This window comes from Canis aureus, chromosome 19 (assembly GCF_053574225.1).
Source record: "Canis aureus isolate CA01 chromosome 19, VMU_Caureus_v.1.0, whole genome shotgun sequence".
Classification (NCBI taxonomy): domain Eukaryota; kingdom Metazoa; phylum Chordata; class Mammalia; order Carnivora; family Canidae; genus Canis; species Canis aureus.
The window spans coordinates 27,803,507-27,823,062 of record NC_135629.1 but is presented as its reverse complement, the minus strand read 5'-3'; the positions used below and the strand labels follow the sequence as shown (position 1 = coordinate 27,823,062).

General features: G+C 44.7%; 1 protein-coding gene and 1 long non-coding RNA gene across 6 annotated transcripts in view; one reads left to right on the top strand and one right to left on the bottom strand.

Moving 5' to 3' along the window:
• The window catches only part of ADAMTS9 (ADAM metallopeptidase with thrombospondin type 1 motif 9), a 397,174-nt gene that overhangs the window by 253,608 nt on the left and 124,010 nt on the right, over positions 1-19,556 (bottom strand). For all 5 annotated transcript variants that reach the window (XR_013357704.1, XM_077858175.1, XM_077858178.1 and 2 more), the window contains 7 exons: positions 10,067-10,240; positions 6,193-6,387; positions 4,811-4,943; positions 4,189-4,283; positions 3,979-4,073; positions 3,753-3,886; positions 1,788-1,879 (listed from right to left, as the gene is read on the bottom strand). Coding sequence is in view for 4 of the 5 variants with exons in the window: in XM_077858175.1 (XP_077714301.1) it covers positions 1,788-1,879; positions 3,753-3,886; positions 3,979-4,073; positions 4,189-4,283; positions 4,811-4,943; positions 6,193-6,387; positions 10,067-10,240 (918 nt within the window). In the remaining variant the exon portion in view is untranslated. The remainder of the gene's footprint in view (positions 1-1,787; positions 1,880-3,752; positions 3,887-3,978; positions 4,074-4,188; positions 4,284-4,810; positions 4,944-6,192; positions 6,388-10,066; positions 10,241-19,556) is intronic.
• On the top strand, positions 2,741-14,317 carry LOC144289796 (uncharacterized). Its single transcript, XR_013357769.1, has 6 exons — positions 2,741-2,967; positions 3,078-3,150; positions 5,914-6,138; positions 7,506-7,687; positions 9,890-9,991; positions 10,344-14,317. It is a non-coding gene; the product is annotated as an uncharacterized LOC144289796 (long non-coding RNA).

Genomic DNA, 19,556 nt, shown 5'->3' with positions numbered 1-19,556 from the left:
AACGCCTCTCTGCTTTGACTTCTGTGCAATCATTAGGTCAGGGGATGAGCCATCTGCTCCAGAGCACCTCGCACCAGTGTGCTTCTCCAGACCCTGGCCTGGAAAACCGATCCTGCCTCACTCACGGCTTTCATACACGTAGCTGGTGCTCAATAAGTTGTCTCGGGAATTGAATTCTGAGAGTGCCCGATATGGTTTGAAGAATGGACTAGGAAAAATATAAATTAGCTTCTCACTGGCTTTGGGTTTTCTCATTTAGCAACTGCTACAGGGTTGGGATTTAGCAAATCAATAAGTTCATTTGTCTCCGAATTATTAAAAGAAATGAATGCAAATTACCTTTCATTTACTTAAACTTCCCCTAAGATGCGCATAGAGAAACCAGAAAATCCTCAGAAAAAGGCAGGACAGGGCTAATCTATTTAGCTGTTAAAATGCAACCCATAGCAATGGGGTGTTTAAAGTCATGAGCTGCTCTAAAGAAACAGCACTTCAAAAGTTTTCAATTCCTGGGTAATAGAGGAGAGGCCCCCTTTTACCATTATGCCCTCTGTTTATTTTCTTTCTCCCTGAGAGCTTCCTTTTCACTTCTCTAAAATGTTTATCATTGCTTTCTGAAGCTGGGGGCTGAGAAAACACTTTGTTAAAAGAAAATTCAGATGTGTTTGTCTTTGGATGGTCTCTGTGGTTGGGCGTAAATCCATCCCGGGGAGACAGTGCTTGGGATTCCAAATGCATCTCCCAGTCCCAGTCCCCAGACTTTCGAAGGCCCGGAGGCAAAGTGGGAGATTCCTGATCCAGAGTTTAGCAACAGCCTTGTGAAGACCCCATGTGAACCAGAGCAAGGACAAGGGGCTAAGTTCTCCTGCCCTTGATCAGATCACCGAATTCCTTATCTCTTCTCAGGGCAGAAGCTTCCTGCAAAGACCGAAGCCTGTTTGCAAAATTTGCAAAATTGGCACCGGGCTGATGATTAGGCCGGCATGTTTCAAAAGGCAAGTTAAAACTCGCCACACCTCTAACAAGGCAAGACATCATGGTAGTGTAGTCGGGCAAGGCCACGGCCCTTTAGCAACTCTGCCGAAGAAGGAACCCAGTAGGCGACGATAAACTTGCACTTCTTTGTCCGGACACTGCACAAGGTTTATACATCTAAAGTAAGGATACGAGTTTTTTCTGTGTCATAAAGTGTTTAGAATTTTCAATGGCTGACAGTGGCCTGTTGACAGGAGCCCACCTATGCTGGCCTTTGCGAGCGGGCTGTGTGCATCTCTGCCGCACGCTCCGTTTAGTGACAACACGTGTCACTGGCCTGACATCAGTGCCTGGGACGGGGTGGGGGTGGGGCGGACGGAGCATCTTTACACCTTGGAAGTTGGCAGACGCTATGAAGCTGGGCTTTTTATTTTCTAAAAGAGCCTGTCAGGAAACCTAAACCAGCATGTCACTGACTGGGGAATATTCATTTTATTAACCATCATCATTTGTTTAAGCAAGCCCCTGCCACCCGACATCTAATTGACTTCTAAACTTTCACCATCGTGATAGGTGCATTTTGCTGAATGCTGAAGTTGGACATGGAACTCTGATCGGTTCCTTGGGAGACACTAGGAATTACTAGATTAGTAGCTCTGAGCACTGTGGAGACTCTTTCGACGCAGGTGGGCACATGGCCCTCCAGAGCAGCTGTTCTGACAGCATTCCCAGGAGCAGATGCAGCTAAGGGTCCCCCTGGGGACAGGGTGGGTGGGATGTGGGTCTTGGTCAGGGGAGCCCCCAGCACATACCTGTGGGCACTTGGCAGCACTGTAGCAGTCCCCAGCTGTGGCAAAAGGGACAGGGTGCCCTTCGCTTGTCCTGGCAAACTGTAAGTCAGTGGCTGTGGGGTTTTGGAGAAAGGGAGAGGAGAGTGAAAGATAAAAACGTCCAGAAGGGATAGGACAGTCACAGGGAGGCAGAGGGAAGAAGTGTAGTAAGAGAAAGAGTAAGAGGGAGTAGGAGAGAAAAAAGAAAAAATCCAAAGTATCATTAGTGAGCAAATGGATCCAGATGTTCACTTGCTTTGTCCCCATTATACTTGTGGTTCCAAGAGCCTCATTCCCTGGGTTTTATCTGCAGTCTCTTCACAGAATGGAACCCAAAAGCAGGGGGTTTAAGACGACTTTGGAATCGACTCTCATATAAATAAACATGTGCATCACCTCGAATAAGTGTACATCCTTGGATGATTGTGACTCTCCTGTATACCGCGCTTCCCAGGCCTAAGTAAGGGTAGGAGGAAATAAGCCACAAAAGCATTTCCAGCTATTTAGGAGTTATTCCCCGAGGCTTCATCTGTCCTCCCCTGGCCTATGCACGGTTATTGCCAAAATGTGGAGCAATTAGAACCCACATCTTGAAAGTATTAATGGCAGTTTCTCAAGTTTGGGGCTGACTTGTAGCTTAAAAAAAAAGAAAAAGCCAATAAAAACAATGCTTGTGTTCTTAACCCTCTTTGTAGCTCCTGAGAGCAGCCCTACAAATGGGGAGCCCAGATCAGGAGTCCAAGTGAGAATCCCACAAAAGCTGTCGCTTGTGGAACGGGAGGGAGGCAGAGGCAGCTTTCGACCTTTCTCGGGAACAGCAAAAGGCCTTAATCTTCCTGCAGTTCCCCACGCCCCAGTGGGAGGGAAATCTGCGTTCCTGGTCCTGCAGAGCTTAAAGGGGCCCTTGCAGCTTCAGCGCAGAGACGTCCTGGGTCTTAGCTCGAGTGTTTTTCTTTCTTTTTTTTTTTCTTTACTTTTCTTTTTTTTTATTTTTTTTTATTTTTTATTGGTGTTCAATTTGCCAACATATAGAATAACACCCAGTACTCATCCCATCAAGGGCCCCCCTGGACTGGGTGTCGAGTGTTTTTCTAAGCAAGAAACTGCAGGCTCTGCCCTCAGCCCCGTGGCAGGCTCGCTGAAGGCAATAAAAAGTATCTCGGTACAAATCAAGCTTAATCTACCTCAAGAGGAAAGCAGTGCAACATTATGGGAGCAATGTTAATGAGGAAAAATTAATTATTCATTATTTCTGTTTCTCCTCCATTCAAGGGAACCTGTCTGGGTAGCTGAGCTGCCTGGAACCATGCCTGTGCTGGCTGGGGTATGAAATCGGTTCACACAGGTAAGTCTGCGCACCGCTCTTCTCCCCGAAAATCGAGGGTCAAAAGTAGGGCATGTGTCCTCGCATGTGCGTACCCTGTGCAGGGGGCGCCCCGCTCGGGGACGGATGGACGCACAGGAGTCTCTTAGCTTTGAGGTTTGTATCTGCTCTTCCTTCTCCCTTAGAAGCTTCCTTCCACCCTTCCGCTCCCCGCACCGATACCCCGTGCCCAGCCAACTCCGACGGGACCTTCAGCTCTCAGGTTCGGTGTCCCATCCTGGGGGAGGCTGCCCCGATGCCCCGCAGTGCCTGGTGCCCTCTAGAAGCATCCATCTACTCCGTTCCTCCTGTGTCCCCCAGGCTGACAGAGCTCCGCCCCGAGGCGAGGCACCCTCCCGGGCCTGGGGTGTCGTGGGAAGAGAAAGGAGCACACCCCACCCACCCACCCACCCATACACAGGGGGGACTGGGGTTGTCACCGCTGGACGGCAGGTGGCTCAGAGCCTCGTCCCCCTGCCAGCGTCCAGTGCGCAGTCTGCTGGCCGGATGCAGAGACTCCTGAACACAGCCCTCCCCGCCCCCCGCCTGCCCCCCTCCACCCTGGAATGTTCCACCCGACTTACTTATGATCTGCATAGTGTTTAAGTCTATCCTGATTTTCTGGAAGCTGGAAAACCCGGCTGCCGTGTAGTCCTTCCGACATTGGCAGTCGTCCCGTCGGGTCCCGTTGTAGGGACACTCGGTTGGGTTGTGCAACCTACATTACAGAGAGAATGTTCTGGTAAGATTGGGAAGGTATTTCCAGGGCTCCGAAGGTGTCTGTGTGCATCTGGGTCCGAGCTCTCCTACCTGTGCCCGTACACCTCGGAGAAATTCTCTGAGTCGCCATGGACCAGGGAAATGTACTCTTTGGGGTGGTCAGACTGCATCCCTGCACAGAATATCTGGAAGAGAGGCCAGAAATAACCAATGAGGAGCAGCTCAGCAATGAGACGATGAGGCCCAGGGCCACTCACCCTCAAATCATTCTAGAAATAATGACTGATGGCCAATGTTCACCTTTAGGAGCTTTCCTTTGATGAGCAGGAAATATTCACCATCTTCACTGGTACCTTTCAGTCTCTTTACCTCCTTGCAGTTTTGGGGTAACTCACCTAGAAAGCACGAAACACAAAAATGGAGCGTCACACTCCAAGACGTCCACCATCTGCCAATGGAGTGAATATACTGTTCACGCTCGCCCTGTTTTGTTTAAAAAGTGGGGGAACAGTTTCTTTAAAACAAATTCTTTCCCTTTTTTGGGGGTAAATGTTTATTTTTTCCTTCAGTTTTTGGAGAGGTAACTGACATGTAACACTGTATATGGGGTTTACGGTGTTCAGCATAATGACTTGACTTCCATACGCTGTGAATCATTACAATAAGTTACCACCCATCATTTCATAGAGATACAAAAGAGAAGACAAAAATGTTTTTTTTTCCCCTTTAGATGAGAAATCTTAGCGACTTTCCAGTGTACCATACAACCATGTTAACTAGATGCATCATGCTGCGCGTTACATCCCCAGGACTTATTTATCTTATAAATTCTCTGTTTCCCAAAGGGGTAGGCCAATAGACAAAGAAACAAGGAACCCTGTTCTGCATGCCCCAGAAAGATGGCTTCCGCTGGCCAACTTACAGTTATAGATATTGTGACACGTTTTCCTTTCTTCTGGCTTCAAATCTGCAGAACATAAGTGGCTGGGCTGGTCCTCATTGGTTAAACATTGCACAGATCTGTGTGTCACTCCCACGCCACAAGACACCGAGCACTACAAGGCAGATCAGAGTCAATGATGCAGCTACTGAACCTGCGAGGCGCGGGCTCTGGGGGTGTGGACCTCACGGCCTGGGGCATGTCTAGAGTGCCATTTCAGAGCCCAGGCTGAATGGGTATGGGTATGTACGGAACACTTATGGTAGACCAGTCTCTGTGCTAAGCATGGTACCTACACATTTACACATACATATACCTTACGTACATATTTATTTGTACGTAAGGTATACGCACATAATATGATATTGTACACGACATATATATATTTTCTCATTTAAGCCTCATAAGAATTCTCTGAGATAGACTACCATTCAGGGGGAAAGTTGGGGCCAAATGTCAAGAAATTTGTTCAAGGTCATGGTGGAGCCAGGAATTAAAACCCTAACCACTTTCAACTGATCCCATTCTTCATCTCATCGCTTTCCAACACTAAGAACCTATGAGTCTGGAGCCGGGGGGCGTGGCAATGTTCCAGGCTCATTAATAATATCCCTAATGTAACAAAATATTCCTGCGTAAAATTTAAATATTCTCAATTTAAATTATTCTCACTTATTATACCCCTAATGCAACAAATACTCCTGTTAAAGAGGAACTAGAATATATTGACTTCTTAACAACAGAAGCAATAGCTAACTCTTCTGTCTCTCTAAGTGATGGAGTTCTAGGGGCTTGTTTTAAAAAAGTACTGTGTGGTAGGGGCACCTGAGTGGCTCAGTGGTTGAGCATCCTCCTTTGGCTCAGGGCATGATCCCGGGGTCCTGGGATCGAGTCCCGCATCCAGCTCCCTGCAGGGAGCCTGCTTCTCCCACTGCCTATGTCTCTGCCTCTCTCTCTGTGTGTCTCTCATGAATAAATAAATAAAATCTTTTTTAAAAAAGCACTGTAACTTGAAATTTGCTATCGTAATCTGAGAGCTGTTTACATATGAACTCATCTCTTCTTCACCACCACCCATTTTGCAGATGAGGAAACTGAGATCCAAAAGTGTTGTATTCAACTGGGAAGTAGCAGAACCAGGATTCACAGTGAGGCTGTCTGGTTTCGGAGCCCAGGCTCTACACACCCAAGCCATCCTGCCAAATGAGTTCTTCCCATTAGCTCATTTCAAGATGCAAATTCTAGTTTCTTCCCATCATCTCTCCTGGGAGAGGACTCCCTTTGGATGGGTCAGGCAGGACGCGTGTAAGGTGAAGTTTGGGAACCCAACGCTTTCCGATTTGATAACCAAATGGTCTACTTACGCTCCCCCAGTTGCCGACTCTCCAGGTGGCTGAGACAGGGCACTCCCTCAGGTAGCACGGGTGGACGCTGGGGGGCTGAGTGCCCGGGCAGTTGATGGTGGTTTGGTAGCTGTACTCATAATTCTCCTTCCCAGAGTAAATCTCGCTACAGGAGACGAGCCTTTGTTTGTAGCCCTTTCCACAGGTCACCGAGCACTGGGAAGACAAGGGTTAGGGGGAGAGGCTGGAGCAGCGCCTGGGGGCAGCCCACAATAGGCCCCTGACCTCCACATCCAAAGCTGACCCCAGACAACACTGCAGAAAGCTCTCACTTTATTAGCTCCTTTATGTACTTCAAGTGGCAGGCCCCTAAGCATGCAGGAACCGTGCAACCCGAAACAACACCTTTGGGGATCTGGTGCTTCCACTATATCTTCTCAGCCCTCACTATAGGTGGGGGCGCCTTGGGCCCCTTCTTTGGATTTGAAGGGAAAAGGCAGTGGGGCTCTAGCTGTCCCTGGCTCCATTTACAGGATCCCCAGCCTGACTGCAGGCTTTTCCAAACCTACCATGACCATACCAAAGACATGACCACAGGGGGATGGCAGGAGGGTCACAGCCCACCTGAGCTACGTGTGAAACCCAAGCACTTAGCCAAGAGGGGACTCAAGGACAGCTTTCCTTTCTGGCTCCACGCGCTTTGCTTTCCTGTCTGCCCTCCACTCAATCACCTTCTCTCTTCTCTCTCCCTGCCCGTACATCTTCACTGAAATGTCACCTTTCTCCCCTACTATCTCTCTTTCTCTGTCTAACCAGACCAGGCGATCAGTTCACCTTTTTACCATAATTACATGGCATTTAAAAATACACAAGCAATACAGAAAAGCAGACAGAACACACATCTTGCTAGTGTCCAAGATCCTTCCCTTGATGGGACATCTAATTGGTTATTGATGCAATTTTCAAAAATGTTCAACCTCCCAAGCTAAGTGTTTTATATAATATATTTAAAGACTGACACTGAAGTATGGAGATTTAGTGTTGATGGTATTTTTAGACAATGTCATCAAATAACTGGCCATCTCCTGTGAAGGTGTTGTGTAAAATTAAGCAAGAGGATCAGGACTCTTGAGACCAAATGCTGTTTGAGGCGGCCTAGATGAACCCTCAGGACAGCCCACAGCAAGTGGTGTGTTAATGCTTTTTCTGAGGTGAGGGACCACAGCAGCCATCAGCTCTCAGCAGCTATTAAGAGCTGTAGTGTCATTCTTTCCTAACGTCTCCTGAGCTGCTGCTTTAAGCCACATGGCTTTCTTCTCTTATAAATGTTCTAGGGAGAAGACGCCCCTTGAGGAGGTCCTGCCGGAGGGACATAGAGCATCCCTGGGCTCTCCTTTTCAACTGGCTCGAGACCTGGAAGTGTCCTGCACACCTTTCTTCTTTCTTTGGCTGCTGCTGTTCAAATACCTGAAGAGCCAGCAGATGCCAGGCCAGGGGAGGGCAAAGCTAGTCTAAGGTATTTCATGTGGAGTAGATGGCCCACAAATGCTGTCTGTCCAGGTTGGGAGGGAGGAGGGAGGTGGGGAAGCTCTTACTCTGGACTCTCCATGCCTTGGGGTCAATTGCTTGCTTTATCATGAGAATACAGTACTTTCCTAATTTGAAAAGAACCGTAAAGCAGGATGAAATAATAAGAATGGGCACTCCTTGCCTTGGTGATACACTTCAGGCCTGAGCAGAGAAATACAGGCATCAGCCACGGGGGATAGGGATGGGTCCTCTTTCCCCATCTGGCCCAGGCTTCCCCATTTTCAAGTAGAGCTCAGAACAAAGCACACGATTTGCCAAGTAACAGAAGTCCCAGAGACAACACATGGCTTGTTGTGGCTCTTGCATCTTACGAGAAGCTTTTCTAGAGGGATTTCTGGTGCATTGCCTTTGGTAAGGCCCTATCTCCAGCCCTCTCAACTTTGCCTGTAAATTTGCAGTTTCCAATCTATGATACAGTTGAGAATTTGCAGAAATATGGAAGCCTTTTTTGTTTTGTTTTGTTTTGATCTTCTCTAAATCTCATCTGTTGGGGGTTAAGATTACAGTTGAAATAAAGCTATAGGAGTGACATGACCCAGTCTTAGAGATCAAAATACTTTTAGCATAATAATAATAACACACAAAAGATTGGCTAAGTTGAAGATGCCAATGTTTGAAGTGTGAAAGGTGTAGAAACTCCAGAGACATGGATGACCAAGAATAGGCCAGAAGCTAACTTAGAAGAGGCCTCCAGGAGGCAGAGAGAGACAGGGGCCTGAGGAGGGAGAGAGGCAGAAAGGCAGGCTTTCCCCACCTACCCAACTGCAAGCCTGATGGGGTAGCCCTGAGAACCAGAAGCTATAGATCATGCCTGACATGGAACCAGGAGAGGTGAATCGAAGAGAAGAGAGGAGCCCTCCTCAGACACCTTCTCCCTCCCGTCCCTGTGATATGAATGGGTTGGAACTTATGTCTCCAATCCAAAGTCAAGGACTACTTTGAAGAACCATCTGGACTCCCTGGGTTCCTGGTTGGCCAATGGGAAATCTATTTCCTAATGACTTGGATCATGTCTCCCCTCCAGTCTTTAAGAGCACACCAAGAACATGCAGAGTTGGGGTAAAGAGGGTTTCCCAACCTTATCACCACTGCTAGCTGGGCCAGATAGCTGTGTGTGTGTGTGTGTGTGTGTGTGTGTGTGTGTGTGTGTGTGGCAGGCAAGGGAGGGGCTGTCCCACATACGGTAGGATGTTTAGAAGCATCCTTGACTTCTACGTACTAGATACCAGTAGCATCCCACTTCTCCCAGTTGTCTGGGAGACCAAAAATGTCTCCAGACATTGCCAGATGTCCCCTGAATGGGGAAGAGGAGGTAAAATCATTGGAGTTAAGAGAAGGATGGGGACACACAGAAAGGACTTAACGCCAGTGACGGTGCAAAAACAATTCAATGCCCGACATACATTTCATCTACTTGCAGATATTCTTCCTAATAAAATGTGAAATCGCACCCTGTCAAACTTAGAAGAGGGGGTCCAGAGACAATAAGCATATTACCTAAAACTTTTCAGCACCTTTCCTATGAGCCCAGGTAACTTCACCTCTAATTCCTTTTTGGGAAAATGACAACTGGTTTGGATGTTACAGATCTTTCAGTCTTTGAAAATGTTATGAGGCTTGAAAATAATACAATCATGCCATTATTACCATTGGCATATCAATAATTGCAAGTTTCTGGGTTAGGCACCTTGGACACAAGGAGAGAAGAATAAATGGATTCCCTGAATATCATGGAAAATAATTTTCTTCCTCTGGATCAGAAGTTGTTCACAAGCAACCCATATCTGGCCCACGAAAGTGTTTGGTTTGCCCCACACAGCGTTTTAAATAAAAGATTTGAGTCCCCATTTTAAAGTTAGGAGATCTCACATAAAAGTTCCGATTTCTGTCCCTTCTTGAAAAATCAGGTCTGGTAACACTGGATGCACATTTCTGCATGGTGCCCGCCAGAGAGGAAGAGAGCCTGCTCCCGTCACACAGAATGTGTTAGACTGTCAGGGTCCCCATCATTCCCTGCTGTCTCCCTGACACTGACAGCATCCTCTTACCTTGACTCTCTTTAGACACCGACAGGCATTGTAGGAACTTGCAGGCCCTGTGATCATCCTCCCACCTTATCATCCAACAGGGCACCAAAGTGAATCACAGAAGTGGGAAGAACGAGAGACCATCTCTGGCGCCCTCCCACCTTGGACACAGCAGGCTCTAGCCCTGGAAGGCAGACTGGCAGGTGGGTGCAAGTGTCCCCCATTCCTGCCCTTGCCGTCGCTGACCTGAAGGTGGTAACAGAAGCCCTGGGACGTACCTCTGACCATTCTCCTGTGATCCAGACATACTCGCAAGGTTGCAAACTGCAGCTCTCACGGTCTGCAGGACGCTTGCTCAGGTCGCAGTGTATGCCATGAACCTCACTGCCTTTGTCCGCATCCACGCACACCACCTTGCGGTACCTGGAGCCCTCTCCGCACGTCTTGCTGCACTGTTTGCGACAGACAAGATGGGTGTTCATGTGGGAAAGTCATAAATGGCTTATTATGTGCTGTTACTGTAGAGATTAATTTTCCTGTCTATATACCCATTAGGACTGTGCAGCCTCGGAGGGCAGGAACAATCAGAGAACTCATTGCTTTACCCCACTGAGCCCCAACACTGCTCCAGGAACAGCGATGAGTGTTTGATACGTGGCTACCGGAATGAAGGGATGAAAGCATGAGTGAATGGATTTCAAGTGTGGAAAGGAACTTGGGGCCTTGATGATTTTCCTCACTCGGACCCTGAATCTCTTTAAAACTTACAGTGAAATAGTTATCAAACTGGTGTCTAAATCCCTATAGAGCCAGGAAAGCTGTCACCTGTTCATCATACTACTGAACATATCACTTTGCACACTGCAGTCTCCGGTCCTAGTTGATCATTCCAGGGAAGCATGAAGGACACATTTCATTTCTCCCAAGTCATCCCCCTGCGGAGACTTGACAGGCTTTGCTTTGTTGTGACCCCTGACTGCCTTTTCTTCTCCAGGGCGGATTTTTCTCATCCTTTGTTCACTCAGGAAATATTCACCAAGTTCCTAGTGTCAGGCCCTGGGATGCATCCTAGGTCAACAAGAATGGACATGCACAGCACGGCCTCTGCTCTCAGAGAGGAGCTTCTATTTTAGTAGCAAAGACAGACAATGAGGAGGTAGACAGCTAGGTAGTGAGATTTAATGAGTCCTATGATCTCCATTTTTCAGGTGGAAAAACTAAGACTTAGCCTACATGCCCTGTCCTAGATCAAACATCTCTTTTTGAGGTAGATGGGACTCACGTTTTTATGCCCATAAACCACGTTGGGAATATAGACCAAGCGGTAGGTTCTGTTCTAGGACCATTTATTTCTATGTTGTCCACAAGTTCTTTATCTCTCACTTTAACCAACAGCAAACCAAACCCTTCCTTTGAAGTTTAACCTGGTTATCTGCGTTGCTAAAGGTTTCCCAGAACCTGTCCTATCTAAAGCATCTGTATCACACAGCATTTCAAGACTCTAAACCATCTTAGAAAAGCACAGCGAGCTAATCCAGGGCCCCCTATTTCCTTTCTACCAGGGATTACACCCTCTGTGGTCCTTCGGCCTTATCTAAGTCACTGACAACTGAGAGTTGTTGTTGGCATGATTATCTATAAAACTTTCTCTTTTCAGTATTTGGGAAGACCCACGGACCCCCACCTGTCTTTTTCTTTCTTCACACCTCCTTCCCTTTTATTCCCTGCCGTGTCCTGAAGGCATTTCAGTTTGGGATCCAGTCTGACTCAGAAATGTCTTTCCAGATATACCTTGTTCCTTTTTTTTTTTTTTTTTGATACACATAACATTTACTATCTCAACCATTTTAAAGTGGACAATTCAGTGGCATTTAATCATCCATAATGTTGTACAATCATCATCACTATGTGGTTCCAGAACATTTTCGTCACTCCAAAAGGAGACCTTGTACCCATTTGGCAGTCACTCCTCAGTTCCCCAACCACCAGCCTGCAGCTACTACCAATCTGCTTTCTGCCTCTATACACTTGCCTGTTCTGGCTATTTTAGATAAATGGAATAATACAACACCTGGCCTTTTACCACTGGCTTCTTCATTTAGCCCTGTGTTTCCAAGGTTCATCCACAGGGCTCCATTCTTGTCTATAGCTGAATAATCATCTGTTGTATGGCTACACTGCATTTTGTCCCTTCAAATGAAAACGGACATTGGGTGGTTCCCATCTTCTGGCTATTGTGACTGGTGCTGCCATGAACATGCATACTCAAGTCTGAACATACAATTTTATTTTATTTTTTATTTTTTAAAGATTATACTTATTTATGCATGAGAGACACAGAGAGAGGCAGAGACACAGGCAGAGGGAGGAGAAGCAGGCTCCATGCAGGAGCCCGATGTGGGACTTGATCCCAGAACTCTGGGCTCACGTCCTGTGCCGAAGGTCAATGCTCAACTGCTGAGCCACATCCAATTTTAATTCTCTTGGGTATGGGGCACCTGGGTGGCTCAGCTGGTTAAGCACCTGCCTTCAGTTTCAGGTCATGATCTCGGGGTCCTAGGATCGAGCCCCACATTGGGCTCCCTGCTCAGTGGGGAGTCTGCTTCTCCCCCTCCCTCTGTACCACCCCTGCCCCCATCACTTGTGTGTACACATGTGCTCTCTCTCTCTCTCAAATAAATACAATCTTTCAAAAATCAATCAATTAATCAACCTCTTGGGTGTACCCCAGCAATAGAAATCCTGGATCATGTGGTATGCCCTGTGTCTTTTGTGGGTCACTTTGTTCTTTCAGAAACTAAGAGATATGTGATATGTCTTGGTAGCTCTTTATTATCTGCAAACTTAACTCATAGTTTCTTTCTTTCTTTCTTTCTTTCTTTCTTTCTTTCTTTCTTTCTTTCTTTCTTTTAACTCATAGTTTCTGCTGTTTGGAAGCAAACTTCAGTTTCTAGAATGTGGAGTCATTCAAATTTTTCTAAGGCTACAAATATGAATTGAAAGCTCTTCAGAGTATAGGGAAAGGAGGGAAACTGAGTGGGGAAAAATTAGAGAGGAAGACAAACCATGAGAGACTCCTAACTCTGGGAAACAAAGAGTTGTGGAAGAGGAGGTAGGTGAGGAGACAGGGTAACTGGGTGGCAGGTACTAAGGAGGGCACTCGATGGGATGAGCACTGAATGTTATACCATATATTGGCAAACTGAATTTAAATAAAATATTTTTAAAAAAGAAAGAAGGAAAGCTCTGAGGTGAGGTTGAGGAGCAAATCACTTCAAAGATCCTAGCTGAGCCCTAGCCTGGGGTTTTCCATGCCCCTGGACTATGCTGGATTCTATTGTGAAGTAATGACACTTTATTTATTCATTAAAAAAAAAAGCCAAAGGAGTTACAGAGCCACTGAACGTGAAAAAAATAAAACAAAAACGTGGTTAATCTGTGATGTGTAGATAAATGCAAAAGAAATACTTAACTGCCCTCAGAAAAGGTAATTCTTTAGAAGAGCAGGACCTAGGTGACTCAGATCCTGATGACTGAACAGCACAAACTGGACTAAACCTTCCAAGCGTGTTCTCATTTTCACTCATCCCTAGGGCTGCAATCTGTGTCAATAAGTAACAATTTAGAGCAGAAATGCCAACTTTCCTAGACCCGTGTTGGCTTTTTATGTGGCTCTGCCTTGGTCTTTAAGAAAGGTTAACTACCATAAGAGGGAGGTGGGGAACCTTACCTCTGAACATACCTTTCAGAAAAATTAAGATAAGTAAATAAGTGACTTTTCCAGCACTTTGGGGTTATTCAACAGCAGCTCCGAAAGTCACCTGGCAAGGCTCTTCTCCTGGGGTCCTAACTAGGGCATGGGGGCTGGGTGAGCAGAAAGCAAGCCCACCCAAGCTACTGACTTTTACCAGCTTTTGGTAAGATCACCGCACTCCGCCCCCCCGCCCCAACCCCGACCCCAGGATTAAGCGTTCTTTCCTCTGTCCTAGACTACGACCTAGAATATTCTAAAAACAGCAGAAAGTTCAACTTAGTCTCATTTTAACTTCCAAAAGGTTTTCTCAATTCTGCTTGCAGCTTTGAGAAAAAACTATACACCAAGTGTATAAGTACCACCACCAGCCTCCTTGAATTTTAGCACACACTGTAATTCGGGAAGACAGTGGTCACGGGGCCAGCCTAAATTGGGTAGCTTGCTCAATGTCCCGCAGGCTACATATGCCTTTAAATGTACTGAAATTAACAGGAGGAAAATACCTGTCCGAATTAGAAAGTTAAGAAGACCTAAAATAATCTTTTAAGGTACTATTTTATTTAGCCAGGTAGGTTGGCCACAGGGTGATGGTCTAAAAAGGGTCATTTAATGCAATGCGTAGAAACTGCCTTTCCTGGCATACCTGGGTGGCTCAGTGGTTGAGCGTCTGCCTTTGGTTCAGGGTGTGATCCCAGGGTCCAGGATCAAGTCAATTGGGCTCCCCACAGGGAGCCTGCTTCTCCCTCTGCCTGTGTCTCTGCCTCTCTCTCTGTGTCTTTCATGAATAAATAAATAAAATCTTAAAAAAAAAAGAAACTGCCTTTCCTAAAAGATGGTAATAAAGCTGCTTTAATTTAAACTTTTTTTGGTCAGATGTCCTAATCATGGGTAGAAAAAAATCACTTCACATATTCACATGCTCTACCTTTTAAGACTGTTGATTTTCTTCAAGTATAAAATAAGATCTAGTGTGAGACTACCATTATGAGCTAGTGTGTGGACAGGCGAGTCACACAACAAATGGAGACTCTGACAGCAGTCTTCTGCATGTGCTCTGTAGAGGTTTTATGTGATAAGGAACAGTAATTACATATCCATATATTTCACAAATGCTTTAAATTAAAAAAAGAAAAAGCAGTCTTCATATTACCAAAGGGTTCTTTCTCAAAGCTCATATTAAAGTCAGGTCTGTGGAGTTTGGGCACTCTTGCCTTCATATGGAATATTTGCAGGGGAAAAAGGCAGAAGTAATACTATGGAGATGGTCATGCTCTGTTATGAAATCCATGTCTGCTCATGCAGCCACATGAGGCAATCCTAAGTGGTGAATGTCAGTGGTCACCAGGTGGCCAGCTGTCCTGATACATGGACAACTGGGTGGGAGTAGCAGCCACCTGGGTGACATAACAGAGAGAGCACGTGAATAGAAAGAGGTCAGGGCTGTATCTCAGCACCTAGCACAAAAGTTGGCCCATTAAAAATATTGGTTGAAGGAATGATTAACTTTAAAGGGATCAAATGTCCCTATAGACAAGCCTGGATATTTTTCTCTTCTCCACTTGTTTTGCCCTCCACCTACAAGTCGAGGCTCTACTCCTATGGTACCATGAAGGCACATGCAGCTTTCTACTCCTATGGTACCATGAAGGCACATGATGCTCCTTCTCTGCCCCACAGATGCCAGGCCTTGCAACAAAGGAGTTCCCTTTGCTTCATCACCACCAAGACTGCCCCAACAACAGGGCTTATTGTCAAACAACTGAACCAAGATTTCATTTTTTGAAGGGAATGGGAAGCTCATCCAGGAAAGGGAATCGTACTTTATGACAACTTTGCCAGAAGAGGCTAGATAAGCCATTAAAAAGGAAATAAAATAATTCACCGTAGATGAATGCTGACATGGGAGATGATAGCACATAAAGATTCAGAGGATGTGTTCCAGAAGTCAGGCTTTCAGGCTTTAAATCTCAATCTCATTACTTACAAAAATATATGAACTTGGATGAATTAACCTATCTAAGTCTCAAGTTTCCTCATCTTTAAGTGGGGAAAAAAAATTAATTACTTCATTAGAGAGTTATGGAAAAGTTAAATGAGGTCCTCCATATAAATATACTCAACACAGTACTTGGTGCATAGCTTAATAAACAATAATATGTATTATTTTTATTATCAGTGTTGGCCACTATCCTACGTGAGTCTGGAGGATGCCACTCATATTGTAACCTATGGGAATAGTACCCCTTGAGTTGTGCAGTGTACAACTTGCGTGACTGCATAGAACATTCCTGATGATCATGCTATCATGGGTATGCAGAACTTGTGCTCCTCACAGCAGACACCTGGAATATTTCTCACAATGAGGTGCCATTTACTATTTACATGCCTAGCATGAAACACATCTTGCCAACAAACAAGTGGGTTTTAATAATTCACAAGGGGGAGACGGGATGAGCACTGGGTGTTATTCTGTATATTGGCAAACTGAACACCAATAAAAAATAAATTTATTAATAAAAAAATAAAAATAAAAAAATAAAAACAAAACAAAACCAAAAAAAATAATTCACAAGGGGGAAACAAAAGAGAAAAGTGCACACTCAAAAAGCAAACAAGAGCTCGGAAGTGGTTGCCAAGAACTGCCAAGAAGAGAATTTCCTGTATTGGGGTAGGAGGCCTCCAGCACACCCCATCCAGTGGGCCTTGGCTGTGAGGCTAGGCCTTGGCATCTTCACTGACATCAGCTCAAGGTGTCCCTGATGGAAGGGAAGAAAGTCAAGATGCATGTCTGTGCAAAGTGGGTCTCAGGAAGATGATAGCAGAGTGAGTGGGTGGGTGCAGGGGTGGTAAGAAGAGAGGAGGGTGAGCACTGTGATCCAGGAGGATCTGAAGGGTGCTATTCTACCCAATTTGCTGTTTAACAAGGATACCTTTGATCATGAAATTAGGGACAATGAACAATTATACCAGGTCTTTACTAGGCATAAATAAGAACTGCCTACAGGCAATCAGGACCAGGGATCTGACCCTGCTAAGGTGATTGCCCGGCTGCTATCAACACTCTTGAGTCTTGTTGCTCTGAGGACATTCTACAAGGGCCACCAGCATGCTCTGCTGAGAAGGAACAAAGGCTTTTTGTTGGGTCTTGTCCCTCCTCCAGCCACCAATCCAGGGTCAAGTGAGGGCATCCCTTAGTGCTCTATCCTCTCTTATCACCCAGGCCCACCTTTCTCAAACTTTGCACTTGGGCTGCAGGCAGGTGAGAAAGCATGGTTGCAGGAGGGTAACTATGAGAAATCTACTCATTGCCTAAAGATTTTTTTGTCTTTGTGAAAATGGTTAACCTCTAACTTTTAAATATGGCCACAGGTCAGGTTACCCCTTTAGGTGTTCTGCTCTTATGGAGCTTGATAGCAACATTTGAGCAAGGATTTTCAAAAATCCATCTGCATAGCGCATGCAAAGATGTACATTTCTAGGCATATTTTGTAAGATCAGAGAAGCGACCTCCTCCGTGCAGATTTGGCAAGGTCTCCACTCTTTGGAATTCAGAAGGAATTGTAAATGGGGCTGGCATTTCCCTGATTGGCTCTAGCATTTTCAAAAGTTGGCTAAAGCATGAGCAGTCAGCTTAGATTCATTTCAGAACACTCTCTTACTTTCTGTTCCTTGGAAGAGTTACACAGGGTTGAGTTTGGCACAAGATGAAGAGGGAGAGGGGGAAAGCAGGCAGTGGTAGGTCAGAAACAAGACTACAAAGAGAATCAAGAGGTATCACTGAGGGGGGCAGAGGTCAGGGAGTCTTTTCTTCCTCCCATGTCTAATATTATCAATCCCCAAACCACACTATCGTCTCTAAATGTCTCAGGACAGCTCTGCATCGTTATTATTATCATTGCCATTCTACACGTGACAAGCCCAAGGATCAGAAAAATCAAGCCTCTGGCATTCCCAATAACTTGTGTGGCTCAAGTGCAATTAATTTGAAATTTAACTACTTTAGCCATTCCTCCCCACCACTGCATGGTGGAAGCAAAAAAAAAAAAAAATGTATAGAAAGAAAACAAGCAAAAAAATGTGAGTAGGCAGAGGGAATGAGAGTCCTAAAGAAAAGAGATGACTGTAAACAGTGGATCCAATCCACCTGGAGGGTGAAAGACAGGGCCAGAAGGCTGATCGCCTTCTGTGGTTCTAAGAAAACAATCCCATTCAAAACTGCATCAAAAAGCATAAAACACCTATGGGTAAATTAAACCAAGGAGGTGTAAGACCTGAACATTGAAAGCTCTAAGACTGATAAAAGAAAGTGAAAATGATGCAAATAAATGAAAAGATATTCTGTTCTCATGGGCTAAAGAATTAGTATTGTGAAAATGTCCACATCACCCAAAGCAACCTACAGATTTAACGCAAACCCTATCAAAATTCCAAAGACATTTTTCACAGAAATAGAAGGAACAATCCTACAATTTGTATGGAACCACAAAAGACCCAGAATAGCTAAAGCAATCTTGAGAAAGAAGAACAAAGCTCAGGCATCACACTCCCTGATTTCAGACCATATTACGGAATCGTAGTAATTAAAACAGAATGGCACTGACATAAAAAAGGACACAAGATCATAGATCAATGAAACAGAATAGAGTTTGGAAACAAAGTCACACAGATATGGTTAATTAATTTACGACAAAGGAGGAAAGAATATACAATGAGGGAAAAGCTAGTCTCTTCCATAGTGTTGGGGAAAATGGACAGTCACACGCAAAAGAATGAAGCTGGACTCCTACCTTACACCACACACAGAAATTAACTCACAGTGGATCAAAGACCTGAACCTGAAAGATCTGAAAACATTCAACTCCTAGAAGAAAATATAGGGGGTAAGATCTTTGACATCAGTCTTGTTTATAATTGTATTGATTGTGACACCAAGAGTAAAGGCATCAAAAGCAAAAGTAAAACAAGTGGGGCTATATCAAATTAGAAATGGGCAAAGGACCTGAACAGACATTTCTCAAAAGAAGACATACAAGTGGCCAACAGATAGAGAAAAAGGTGCTCACCATTGATAATCACCAGGGAAATACACATCAAAATCACAATGAGATACCACTGCACACCTGCTAAAACAGCTATCAGTGAAAAAATAGCAAATGTTGGTGAGGGTCTGGAGAAAAGGGAACCCCTGCATACTGTGGGTGTGAATGTAAATCGGTACAGCCACTATGGAGAACAGTATGGAGATTCCTCGAAAAATCAAAAACAGAACTACCATATGATCTTGCCATTCCACTTCTGGGTATTTATCTGGAAGAAGTAAAATCACTAACTTGAAAAGATGTCTCCTCCCCCCCCCCCCATGTTCACTGCAGCATTATTTACAATAATCAAGACATGGAAGCAACTGAAGTATCCTTTGATGGGTGAATGAATTAAAAAAAGTATATATAAAAAATGGAATTTAATAGCCATAAAAGGAAGGAAATCCTGCCATCTGTGACAATGTGGATGGATCTTGAGGGCTTTTGCTGAATGATAAATCATTCAGACAAAGAAAGACAAATATTCTATGATTTCATTATATATGGAATCTTAAAAAAATCAAACATATATATAGAGAACAGATCGGTGGTTGCCAGAGGTGATGGGTTGGGGTTAGGTGATTAGGTGAAGGTGGTCAAAAGATACAAACTTCTAGTTATAAGAGAAATAAGTCACAGGGATAGAATATATAGCTTGGGGAGTATAATGTGAAAGCTGTCATGAGAATAGATCTTAAAAGTTCTCACACTAGAAAAAAAAAGCTGTAACTATGTGAGGTGATTGATGTTAACATAATATAAGTTATTTTAAACAATAACTTACTGTGGTAATTGTTTTATAATATATACATATATCAAATCACCATATTTTCATCTAAAATAAATATAATATTATATAACAATTATATCTCAATAAAAAATAAGGAAAAAAATAAGGTGGTATTGCTATGAGCACTTGTGTACTTTTTTTTT